We start from the raw sequence: 13873 nt of genomic DNA on the forward strand, positions 1-13873 counted from the left end.
GGGGTGCATATGTTACTTTGGATTGTTGATTTCAAATCGTTTGGGTAGATTCCCAGTATTGGGATAGGTGGCTCATATGATAGTTCTATTTTTAGTTTTTTGAGGAATCTCCATACTGTTTTTCATAGTGGCTGCACCAGTTTGCATTCCTACCAGCAGTGTGTGAGGGTTCCCTTCTCTCCACACCCTCTCCAACATTTTCTATTTTTAGTCTTAGTGATTATAGCCATTTTAACAGGCGTGAGGAGGTATCTAAGTGTAGTTTTGATTTACATTTCCCTGATGATTAGCAATGTTGAACATCTTTTAATGTGTTTATTGGCCATCTGTATATCTTCTATGGAAAAATGTCTGTTCATCTCCTCTGCCAATTTTTTGATCGGATTGTTTGGTTTTTTTTATTGTTCAGTTGTGTGAATTCCTTATATGTTATGGAGATTAACCCCTTGTCAGATATATGATTTGCAAATATTTTGTCCCAGTCGGTGGATTCTCTCTGTTTTGATTCTAATTTCTTTTGCTTTGATGAGGGAAATGTTCTTTATTGTGATTATGATCTTGGTTACACTACTGTATACATTTGTCAAAACACATTGAATTGTATACTTTTTAAAATTTTCTTGTATGTATTTCGTACTTTAATAAAGCTGACACCCCTTCCTTCCCTCTCCCCTGTCAATAAGACGATCCCTAGCATCCTCCAGAACTGGCCAGTGACTTTTTTGTTTGTTTTTTTATTTTTTAATGTTGTTATGAGCTCTTAACATTTAAACATTTTCTGTGTTTTGTTTTGTGTAGTTGTTATCCTCATTGATGTTTGCATTCTCCCATCTTGGGCCTGTGGCAGCTTATTCAGTTGATTCCTGAGTCCTTTTGACCTGACCCTAGAGTGGTCTTTCGTGGCTTCCATTTGCTTTCTGATGTACCTGTTCCAAGTGGATCTTGTACATTTCCTATCCTAGACCTATTGCCTGGACCTAGGAGTCCTGGTTCCCCGAAGTCACAGGTGAGGTAGAGGTCACAGTCTGGATCATAAGTGGTGCTTTCATGGCTGCTAGACAGTCATTATTTTTAGGCCTTTTCTTTTTTTCCTCCTCCCTGCCACCTTTACTGAGGTATAATTGACAAGTAAAATTATAATATATTTAAAGTGTACATCTTGATGATTTGATATACGTATACATTGTGAAAGGATTCCTCCCATCTAATTAACACTTCTATCACTTCACATTTTGAAAAAAATTTTTTCCTACTCTCTTAGCAAATTTCAGTTGTACAATCCAGTGTTACCAACTATAGTCACATGTTTTACATTTAGGCCTTTTCATTGGACAGAGCTAGGATATTGATGTATATATGATATGATAAGATACATCTTGGGTTCAAACTGATGCTTTCAGCTTAAATCCAGAACTATAGGTTTTTTTCTTAACCTCATTCTTCTTACATCAGAATCTCGTTTGAACCCTACCAAAAATCTCAGTTCTCAATGACATAAATGTAATTAATAGCTTGCTTTATCCCACACTACACAAACAGCAGTCTCAGGATAATAACTACAGAACTCCTGTTAGCAATAAAGTGATTGAAAACAGTTTGGGTTTTTTTCTCTTTCAGTTGTTTTTGTCCTAAGGATAAATGCCACTAAGAATGTACAATCAAATTACTGTGCTTTGAAGTCACTTTTAGACTATTTCCTCTCTCGTTAAGCCACTAATTGGATGTACAGTTAGGCTCATTTGATTAATTTTGCATTTAATTTTGGGGAATTGCCTTTTCAAGTTTAATTTTGTTTCGTAATTTGTAAAGTATTTACATAGTTGCATAAACAAATCTACAAAACAATCTACATTCACAATTTTCTGCAGCCACTACCTCCATCTAGTTCCAAAACATTTTTAAATGTTTTAAGAATTCTATCCATGTTGCCCTCTAACCTGTTTACTCCTGTCCCCATGCGAAATTATTTTTTTTAAATGTTATGGTTGTTTCTTCTTAAAAATTATAAGCATTTCCTTGTTTCTTAGTTAAATAGTAACATACTGTAAACATTTTTTTCCATTTTTCTAGCAATTCTTGGCCTTTTGCTTCACGTTTAGATTGTATGTGAATGATGTTTACCCTTTATGATATAAGTTGTGTTATGGTGATCATTATGTGTCGTGCCACAGGACCCGCCCTGCCCCAGAGTTTACCACTTGTCTTTTAACTTTGCTCCTCTTTTAACTTTGTTTAACCACCTGACTCTTGAGTTCCTTCAGGAGTTTCGGAACAATGAGGGGTAAGGGATTGGGTCATAGATTCTCAGTCGATTTTGTGGGGCTGAGAGGCTTGGTCATAATGGATAACAGGGAGGTTGGATTTCTGATGCTGATAATGTAAAAAGGAAAGTAAGGTGGATTTAGTCCCTGTCACTGTTAGTGGGTATTGTGATTGTTTGTTAAATTAACATTTGTTTAGTAGAGCTTCTGGGTGTCAGATGGTGAGCCAAAGTTCAACAAAAGATGGCAAGGGAAAGTGAAGTCAAGTTTCTTACTCACAAATCCGAGGAGATACACAAGCATGCCTTGAGGGACCACGTGGGGAGGTCGGTGCAGAGTGCAGGCGCAGAGTGAGCAGCAGGACGTGGGGCGCATGCCTTTATTAAGGCGGAGTGCTTTGAGGTTCCTAGGGTAAGACTGGATAGGTCAATTCAAACCAAAAAGAGCGAGGTTTTCTTTTATAAGCTCCGTGGGGTGGAGTCTTATCTGTTTATCACAAGGAGCGTTGGGGGAGTCATATCAGGAACTTACCTTTACTTGACCCTGCTGGGCTTGCAGGAGCGGCTAGTGTCGTTCAAGCCTCCTGCAGGCCACTTAGCCATTCAAAATGGATGCTGAGGAGCAATGTTATGGAGTAGTTTAGCTAAACTCTCAACAGTGGTTTGGGAGCTTGGGGCTGACATAAGATCCTAAGGATGTAATGCAATGAATTGGTGGGTGAGGAGTTTTAGGCAATTTAAAACTGACTGTTACAGTGTGCCTCTGGTGACAGTCACTTGGTGGCTCCTATAGTGGACCTCAGTGGATGGACTACTCAGGAGGGCATGGTTCCCACCTGGCAGATAGGGATTTCTGCCATGCCTTCACCAGTGTCCTGAGACTGTCTTCAGATTGGTTTAATAAGTTTTTGATTCAATTGGGTTTTTCTATTAAAAACTATAATATGACTCTGCCTTTCAATAGAATATATGTTTAATGAATGTTAATCTAAGTAAGTATTTGTTGTTTTTGTTCTTATTTCAGGCTACAGACAAGAGAAAAGCTTTAGAAGAGACCAAAGCCTACACAACCCAATCCCTAGCTAGTGTTGCTTATCAAATAAATGCGTTGGCCAACAATGTCCTCCAGTTGCTGGATATCCAGGCCTCTCAGCTTCGGAGAATGGAGTCTTCCATCAATCATATCTCACAGGTAACAGCTGTAAAAGGCTTTAAATTCATAGTTTTTAACTGGCAGCTTATGTCAAAGGAGTAGAAAGCCTGGAAATAACAGATTCTTTGCTCCTCTTCTTACTGACTAACCACAGTCATCATTTTCAGTCTCAGCTTTGAGTTCAGTAAACGTCCTCTTCCTTTTTTTGTTGTTTTGTTGTTGCTGTTGTTGTGGCAAAATATATATAACAAAATTTACCATTGTAACCATTTTTTAGTGTGTAATTCAGTGGCATTATGGATATTCACGTTGTTGTGCAGTCATCGCCACTTTTCCTGTTCTTCTTTTAAGATCTTTTTTGAGGTAAAATAGCACATAATTAAGGCATTCAGTTTTATAAATTATGATACACAGATTACCCATGAGCCCATCAACACATTCAAGATAATGAACGTCCCCTAAAATTTCATCATATTCCTTTGTTATCCCTCCTTTCCATCCCCTCTCCTCAGGCTTTCTGTCACTATGGATTAATTTACATTTTCTAGATTTTTATGTAAAAGGAATCATATGGTTTATACCATTTTTTTGTCTGGCTTCTTTCATTCACCCTGATTATTTTGAGATTCAACCATGTTGTGGTGTATAAAAATAGTTCATTCCTTTTTATTGCTGAGTACTGTGCCATTGTTCCACGTTTTGTTTATCCATTCACATGTTGATGGACATCTGGGTTGTTTTCAGGTTTTGCCTATTACAAATAAAAACTTCTATGAACATTTGTGTGTGAGTCTTTATGTGGTCATATGCTTTATTTCCTATTACTTTAATGCCTCTGGGTAGAATGGATAGGTCACATGGTAGATGTCTGTTTAATTTTATAACCAAATTTCTAGCCAAATTGTTTTTCAAAATGCTTATACTCTTTTACCTTCCCACCAGCACAGTATGAGAGTTCTAGTTGCTCCACGTCCTCACCAGCACTTGCTGTATCAGTCTTTTTAATTTTAGCCATTGCAGTAGGTGTGTAGTTATATCTTACTGTGGTTTTAATCTTCATTTCCCTAGTGATTGTCCATGTTGAACATCTTTTCATGTGGTTTCTATAGATTTCAGTATTTAAGCCTTGCACATCTTTTGTGAGATTTATTCCAAATTATATCATATTTTTGATGCTATTGTAAATGGTACTATGTTTGTAATCTCAACTTGATTGTTCATTTCTTGCTTGTGTGTACAGAAATACAGTTGATATTTGTATACTTAATTTTGTATCCATGTTAATGTCACTTAATAGTTATAGTAGCTATTGTATGGATTCCATTGGATTTTCTACATGGAAGATCATTTTGTGTGTAAATAAAGACAGTTTGACTTCTTTCCTTTGTATTTTTCTTCCTTTTTCTTTTCTTTTTTGCCTAACTGCACTAGTTTGAAGCTTTAAGACAATGTTGAATAGGAGTAGTGAAAATGGACATTGTTGTCTTGTTCCTATCTTAATGGAAAAGCATTCAGTCTTTCACTATTATGTAAGATCATAGTCTGTTGGTTTTTCAAAGATATGCTTTATGAGTTTGAGAAAGTTAAGTTCCAGTTATAGTTTGCTGAGTTCTTATCAGGAATGGATGATGGATTTCGTCAAATCTTTTTCTGTGTCTGTTGAAATGATCTTTATTTTTTGGGGGAGCAGTCCTCTCAATATGGTGAATTGCTTTTTTTTTTTTTTTTTTTGAATGTTAAACTAGCCTTGCTTTCCTGGGATAAACTCCACTTGACTGTGATGTATTATCTATTTCATAGATTGTTTGACTTAATTTGCTAAAATTTTGTTAAGGACTTTTCTTCTATGCTTCTGAGAATTATTGTTCTTTTGTTTTCTTGTAATGTCTTTTTCTGGTTTTGATGTCAGTGTAATGCTGCTCTTACAGAATGTATTGGGCAGTATTCCCTCCTCTTCAATTTTATGGAAAAGTGTATGTTGAATTGATACTTGTTCTCCCTTAAATGTTTGGTAGAATTCACCAGTGAAGCCATCTGGATCTGGAGTTTTCTTGGTTGGAAAGTTTTTAACTATATATTTAATTTCTTTAGTAGATATAGGGGCTATTCTGTTAATCTGTTCTTCTTGAATGAGCTTTGTGTTTTTCCGGGAATTTGACCGTTTCACTTTAGTTGTCATATTTGTTTGCATAAAGCTGTTAATAATATTCTCTTCTTTTAAATCTGTAGAATCTGTAGTGATGTCACATTACTCATTGTTGATATTGGTAATTGGTGTCTTCCCTGTTTTTTTTTGAACTGATCAGTATGGCTAGTTTATCAATTTTATTGTCTCTTAAAAAGAAAACCTTAGCTTTTGGTTTCATTAATTTTCTATATTGTTTTTCTGTTGCATTAATTTTCACCCTCATGTTAATTGACTCTTTTACTTATCTTGGGATTAATTTACTCTTATTTTGTACTTAAAGTAAAAGCTGAGGTCATTCAGGGCCTTTATCTTTTCTAATATAGGTGCTTTAGGTCTATAAATTTTTCTCTAAATAGTGTGTTATCTGTATCTCATAAATTTAGGTATGTTGTGCTTTGATTTTCATTCAGCTCAAAGTAATTTCTAATTCTGACTTTTGATTTCTTCTCTAGCCCAGGGGTTATTTGGAAGTGTGTTAGTTTTCAAATATTTCAAAATTTTGAAGGATGTTTTTGCTGTTGATTTCAAATTTAATCCCATAGAAGTCAGAAAATATTCTTTGTATGATTCAAGTCCCTTCATATTTATTAGGAATTGTTTTATAACCCAGAATATAGTCTATCTTGGTAAATATTTTGTGTGTACTTGAGAAGAATGTATATTTTATTGCAGTTTGGTGGAATGTTCTGTAAATCTCATTAGGTCAAGTTGGTTGATAATATTGTTCAATTCCTCTATATCTTTACTAATTATTCTGTATACTTGTTTTATTATTGAGGAAGGTATATTGTAATCTCTGTGATTTTGGATTAGTCTTATTTCTCTTTGTATTTTAATCATTTTTTGTATTTTTGAAGCTATGTTATTAGGTGTGTAAATGCTTTGGCTTATAATGTCCTGTTGATGAATTGACTCCTTTATCATTATGAAAAGACTCCTTTTTTGTGTGTGTGTGTGAGGAAGATTGCCCTGAGCTAACATCCATTGCTAATCCTCGTTTTTTTGCTTGAGGAAGACAAACCCTGAACTAACATCTGTGCCAGTCGTCTTCTACTTTGTGTGTGGGATGACTCCACCGCATGGCTGATGAGTGGAGTAGGTCCACACCCAGGATCCAAACCTGTGAACCCCAGGCCGCCAAAGTGGAGCATGAGGAACTTTAACCACTTGTTCACAGGGCTGGCCCAGAAAAGGCTTTTTTTTTTTTTTTTATCATGGGTAAACTTAGCTTTGACTAGGCAAACCTAATTAGTACAAGGACTGGGGAGATAGAGTGGGTTCCTACAATGGAAACCTTAACTGAGTCAATGCTCTGGGTTCTCGAACTTTTTCTTCTGAAGGTCCCTTTATATCTTAAATTATTGAGGATCCAAAAGGCCTTTGGTTTATATGGGTAGATCTTCCAATATTTATCATATCAGAAATTAAAACTGAGAAATTAAAACATTTATTAACTCATTTAACAATAAAATAAACTCATTACATGTTAATACAAAAAACATTTTAATGAAAAATAACTGTTATCCAAAACAAAAACAATTTTGAGAAGAGTGGCATTGTTTTTACATTTCTGCAAATTTTTTTAATGTCTTGTTCATTAGAAGATAGCTGGATTCTCATGTCTATTTTTGCATTCAATCTTGTGATTTGTTGTTTTGATTGAAGTATATGAAGAAAGTCGGGCTTCACACAGATATATAGTTAGAAAAGACAGGATCTTCAGGACCCCAGTTGGAGAACCATTGCTTTTTGGGCTTATTACAGTTTAGTCACTGTGGATATGTATCCCCAGTATCATATACTGGCCATCATGCTTTTATTTTTGAAAGTTTTCAAAATTGATAATATGTTTTCACTTATAGTTTCTTCTCGCTGTTTGTTATACAATTCTTGGTTGATCCTTACTGACTTTAGTGATATTTTTGATGCCCTTATCCATAATATCAAGGGACTTCTGCTGATCCCAATGGCCTATTGATATTTGTTTTAGGTTTCCTCATCAGTTTCTTAAAGATAGTTCATGAATTTAAAGATTAAGCATGCTGCTGTTCTTTGCCGCTTGTTATAGGCTGTTGTGTCCCTCAGAATGCATATGTTAAAGTCTTAACTCCTGGTACCTCGGAATGTGACTGTATATGGTGATAAGGTCTTTAAAGAGGTCACTAAGTTAGAATGAGGTCACTAGGTGGGCCCTCATCCAATATGATTGGTGTCCTTATAAGAGGAGAAGATTGGGACGTAGACGCACTCAGAGGGAAGACCATGTGAAGACACAGAGAGAAGAGGGCCTTTTTCAAGCCAAGGGGAGAGTGTCTCGGAAGAAACCAACCTGCTGACATGTTGATCTTGCACTTCTAGCCTCTAGAATTGTGAGAAAATAAATTTCTGTTGTTTAAATCACCCAGTCTGCAGTACTTTGTTATGGTAGCCTGTTGTGATGTTCTTGGCTAGGAATGCTTGAGGCACTCAGCTGGGCTGTATTCACTCATAGCAAGCCCCACAGACGTTCCCTGACACTGCCACTGGGGCCATGTTTTGGCTGAATCAGCTCTCGTGGTTCTTATTACGATTCAAGTCACACTTTAGCAAAACCATGAAGAACAAGATTTATTACTCACATGTCCTGGAGGCATGGCCAAGGATCATGTAAGGGAAGGGAGTGTGGACCTTGGGCTCTGCCTTTATTAGAGTCTGAGGGTGGGGCGCCTAGGGTTTTGTAGATTCACTTTTTATTGGCAGGTTTAAAGCATAAGAGTGGAAATTACGGCACAGGAAGGGAAAAGCAGGGTCACTTAAGTGGTCACTTACTGAGGTCGCCCAGGGATTTCTAAGGGAACTTCATGGGTGGGGGCAGCTTGGTTCCTTATATAGTTGTTTTGTTAGTAGCTGTGTAATACAGCTGGCAAGTGTTTATTCAAGATGGACGTCTTTGAAATGGGTGCCTCAGCAATCAAAAGCTTAATGTCATTTACTTACACTACACAGACCTGGCAAACTTACCTAATACTGTTAGATCATCTTTAGCACTATCACTTGTTTACTTATTTTGTTTTTATTTTTCTTTTTCTTGCTGAGAAAGATTCATCCTGAGCTAACATCTATTGCCAGTCTTCCTCATTTTGCTTGAGGAAGATTCACCCTGAGCTAACATCTGTGCCAGTCTTCCTCTATTGTGTATGTAGGTCGTTTCCACAGCATGGCCGCTGACCAGTGGTCTAGGTGTGTGCCTGAGTACTGAACCTGGGCCACCAAAGCAGAGCAGGCTGAACTTAACCACTAGGCTACAGGGCCAGAGCCAGCACTATCACTTTTATACTTTTTGTCAGCTGTAATGGATATAAACTGTTCACCAGAACCTTAAATAATGGCAGAAAGATATAATATGGATTGTTCATTGTCATTCCAAATGAGAAAGCATGGTATCTTTAGTTAGTACCCAGTAGCTAGGAGCATTCACCAGCATTTACTTCATTGGCTGACTTACCATGAGAAACATACATTAACTGCACTATTCAGTATTCTAATGGGTTTATATATACATCTAATATTTCTAAGATGAACCATATGGTGCTAGGCTGAGCAATGGCCCCCACAGATAACCAGGTGCTAATCCCTGGAAATCTGAATGTTGCTTTATATGACAAAAGGGATTTGAAGATGTAAGTTAAAGATCTTGAGACAGGATTATCCAGGTGCACTGTAAATGGGATCACAAATGTCCTTGTAAGAGGGAGGCAGAAGAGGATGTGACACAAAAAGCAGAAAGTGAAATGACAATGAGAGAGAGATTAGAACGATAGGGTGATAAGCTAAGGAATGCCAGTAGCCGCCAGGAGCTGGAAGAAGCAAGGAACAAATGCTCCCCTGAAACCTTCCAAGGGCGTGTGACCCTTTGGGCACCTTGCTTTAGTCCTGTAAACCTCAGTCTGGATTTCCGGTCTCCAGAACTGAAATACAATAAATTTCTGTTCTTTTTAAGCCACTAAGTTTGTAAATTTGTTACAGCAGCATTAGGAAACTAATACACGTGCTATCACAAATCAGTCGTAAGTGTGGTTTGACTTTATATTTTGTGTAAATCTTTGGTAGAGGTTGGTTCTTGTTATTTTCATGATGTGGATTAAAATTGTATTTTTTGAAGGATACAAAATTGTGTAATATCCTTAAAATTGTGAGGAAAACATGAAAAATTCCCTAACTTTCCTGTCAAAGTCCTATTATAAAATAGTATTTTTTATCTTCAACCTTGTTATTTGAAGACTGATATCTGACCTAAATAGTTGCTAACTTTCCCCTATTTTTTTAATTAATGTTAAGGCCCAACAATCAAATGGTGTAGGGCAAATTTCCTCACGCCTTTTTGGGAGTGGGAATACCTTTTTTTCAGATTAATGAAGCATTCTAGCTTTAATTGTAGTTATTAGCAAGGGTAAGTTTATACAGGAACGAGCTATAGTAAAGGTATACTAATACAGAGTATAGATGCTTCTCTGAATGTGAAATACATGCTACAAGAGCATATAAATGTATATTTGGGGGAGTTGAAGGACTAAACCTTGTCTTGGCACTAAACCTTCTTTTACTATTATCTGAAAATAAAATTCTCTTAATTACTGTATGGATAAACATTTGTTTCAAAATTAGTTATCCTACCAGGGACTCTTATAGCACCTAGCACGGTGCCTGGTACTTAATATGTGCCTTCATGTTAGTTGAGGGAAATTTTTTTTTTTTTTGCTTTTATTTTTATTTATTTATTTTTTTTATTGAGTTATTGATAGGTTACAATCTTGTGAAATTTCAGTTGTACATTAATGTTTGTCAGTCATGTTGTAGGTGCACCATTTCACCCTTTGTGCCCACCCCCCACCCCACCTTTCCCCTGGTATCCACTAAACTGTTCTTAGTCCATAATTTTAAATTCCTCATATGAGTGGAGTCATACACAGATTGTCCTTCTTTCACTGGCTTATTTCACTTAACATAATTCTCTCAAGGTCCATCCATGTTGTTGCAAATGGAATGATTTTGTTCTGTTTTGCAGCTGAGTAGTATTCCATTGTATATATGTACCACATCTTCTTTATCCATTCGTCTGTTGCTGGACACTTAGGTTGCTTCCACGTCTTGGCTATTGTAAACAGTGCTGCAATAAACATTGGGGTGCACAGGACTTTTGGGATTGCTGACTTCAAGCTCTTTGGATAAATACCCAGTAGTAGGATGGCTGGATCGTATGGTAGTTCTATTTTTAATTTTTTGAGGAATCTCCATACTGTTTTCCATAGTGGCTTCACCAGTTTGCATTCCCACCAGCAGTGTATGAGGGTTCCTTTTTCTCCGCAACCTCTCCAACGTTTGTTGCTATTAGTTTTAGATATTTTTGTCATTCTAACGGGTGTAAGGTGATATCTTAGTGTAGTTTTGATTTGCATTTCCCTCATGATCAGCGATGATGAGCATCTTTTCATGTGCCTATTGGCCATCAATATATCTTCTTTGGAGAAATGTCTGTTCATGTCTCCAGCCCATTTTTTGATTGGGTTGTTTGATGTTTTGTTGTTGAGTTGCAAGAGTTCTTTATATATTATGGATATTAAGCCTTTGTCAGATAGATGACTTGCAAATATTTTTTCCCAGTTAGTGGGTTGTTCTTTTGTTTCAATCCTGTTTTCATTTGCCTTGAAGAAGCTCTTTAATCTGATGAAGTCCCATTTGTTTATTCTTTCTATTGTTTCCCTTCTCTGAGAAGGCATGGTGTCCGAAAAGATCCTTTTAATACTGATGTCAAAGAGTGTACTGCCTACGTTTTCTTCCAGAAGCCTTATGGTTTCAGGCCTCACCTTTAGGTCTTTGATCCATTTTGAGTTTATTTTGGTGAATGGTGAAAAAGAATGGTCAATTTTCATTCTTTTACATGTGGCTTTCCAGTTTTCCCAGCACCATTTGTTGAAAAGACTTTCTTTTCTCCATTGTATGCCCTCAGCTCCTTTGTCAAAGATAAGCTATCCATAGATGTGTGGTTTTATTTCTGGGCTTTCAATTCTGTTCCATTGATCTGTGCACCTGCTTTTGTACCAGTACCATGCTGTTTTGATTACTGTAGCTTTGTAGTATGTTTTGAAGTCAGGGATTGTGATGCCTCCCGTTTTGTTCTTTTTTCTCAGGATTGCTTTAGAAATTTGGGGTCTTTTGTTGCCCCATATGAATTTTAGGATTCTTTGTTCTAATTCTGTAAAGAATGTCATTGGGATTCTGATTGGGATGGCGTTGAATCTGTAGATTGCTTTAGGTAGAACGGACATTTTAACTATGTTTATTCTTCCAATCCATGTACATGGAATATCTTTCCATCTCCTTATGTTGTCATCCAATTCTCTCAGAAAGGCCTTGTAATTTTCATTATATAGGTCCTTCACTTCCTTGGTTAAATTTACCCCAAGGTATTTTATTCTTTTTGTTGCGATTGTGAATGGTATTGTATTCTTGAGTTCTTTTTCTGTTGGTTCATTACTGGAGTATAGAAATGCTACTGATTTATGCAAATTGATTTTATACCCTGCAACTTTGCTGTAGTTGTTGATTACTTCTAACAGTTTTCCAGTGGATTCTTTGGGGTTTTCTATATATAAGATCATGTCGTCTGCAAACAGTGAGAGTTTCACTTCTTCCCTCCCTATTTGGATTTCTTTTCTTCCTTTTTCTTGCCTGATTGCTCTGGCCAGGACCTCCAGTACTATGTTAAATGAGAGTGGTGATAGAGGGCATCCTTGTCTTGTTCCTGTTTTCAGGGGGATGGTGTTCAGTTTTTGCCCATTGAATATGATGTTGGCTATGGGTTTGTCGTATATGGCCTTTATTATGTTGAGGTAGTTTCCTTCTATGCCCATTTTGTTCAGAGTTTTTATCATAAATGGCTGTTGGATCTTGTCAAATGCCTTCTCTGCATCTATTGAGATGATCATGTGGTTTTTATTCCTCAGTTTGTTGATGTGGTGTATCACGTTGATTGATTTGTGGATGTTGAACCATCCCTGTGTCCCTGGTATGAATCCCACCTGATCCTGATGTATGATTCTTTTGATGAATTGCTGAATTCTGGTTGCCAAAATTTTGTTTAGAATTTTTGCGTCTATGTTCATCAGTGATATTGGCCTGTAGTTCTCTTTTTTCGTGGTGTCCTTGTCAGGTTTTGGTATCAGCGTGATGCTGGCCTCATAGAATGTGTTAGGAAGTGTTCCATCTTCCCTAATTTTTTGGAATAGCTTGAAAAGGATAGGTATTAAATCCTCTCTGAAAGTTTGGTAGAATTCCCTAGGAAAGCCATCTGGTCCTGGGGTTTTATTCTTTGGGATGTTTTTGATTGCTGTTTCAATCTCTTTCCTTGTGATTGGTCTGTTCAAATTGTCTGCCTCTTCTTGAGTGAGCTTTGGGAGTTGAGGGAATTTTTGAATTTTAATGTGTTTTAGACATTATCTGAAAATTTTGAGGTTAAATAAAAATACTATAAAATGTAGCAAAAATTTCTGCTATAGCTTTGGTCCTCTCCCCTTCCCTGCCCACAATTTATATATATGTACATATATAGATATATGCTAACATGATTTGTATCATTAAAAATATATATATGTTTACTTTAAGGGGCTGGCCCCATGGCCAAATGGTTAAGTTCGCGCACTCTGCTGTAGGTGGCCCAGTGTTTCGTTGGTTCGAATCCTGGGCGCGGACATGACGCTGCTCATCAAGCCACACTGAGGCAGCATCCCACTTGCCACAACTAGAAGGACCCACAACGAAGAATATACAACTATGTAGTGGGGGGCTTTGGGGAGAAAAAGGAAAAATAAAATAAAATCTTAAAAAAATATATATATATATTTACTTTAATTTTTTTTTTTTTTTAAAGAAAATGTACTAATCTTGTCCCTCAGGCTGTTAGTTATTGGAATGGTTCTAAAGCTTCATGCCATCAGATGACTTACATATTTTTATGTTTATGTGAGTAAATAATCTAGTGCAGGGATCAGTAAACTATGGACTAAATCCAGTGCACCCCTCCCCATTTTTGTAAATAAAGTTTTATTGGAACATAACAGCATTCGTTTGTTTACATATTGCTATGGCTGCTTTCACCACTACAGGGACATAATTGAGTAGTTATGACAGAGACCATATGGCCTGCAAAGCCTAAAATATTTACTCTCTGGCTCTGCCCAGAAAAGGTTTGCTGACCCCTTGTGTAGTGTTATACAAGCATTTGTTTAAAAAAATT

At 36.7% G+C, this 13873-nt stretch overlaps 1 protein-coding gene across 15 annotated transcripts in view; it reads left to right on the top strand.

The window, feature by feature from the left end:
• The window catches only part of ABI1 (abl interactor 1), a 115845-nt gene that overhangs the window by 46528 nt on the left and 55444 nt on the right, over positions 1–13873 (top strand). For all 15 annotated transcript variants that reach the window (XM_046678901.1, XM_046678906.1, XM_046678902.1 and 12 more), the window contains exon 2: positions 3285–3452. In XM_046678901.1, coding sequence (XP_046534857.1) covers positions 3285–3452 — 168 coding nt within the window. The remainder of the gene's footprint in view (positions 1–3284; positions 3453–13873) is intronic.

Source organism: Equus quagga, chromosome 12 (genome assembly GCF_021613505.1).
Source record: "Equus quagga isolate Etosha38 chromosome 12, UCLA_HA_Equagga_1.0, whole genome shotgun sequence".
Taxonomy (NCBI): domain Eukaryota; kingdom Metazoa; phylum Chordata; class Mammalia; order Perissodactyla; family Equidae; genus Equus; species Equus quagga.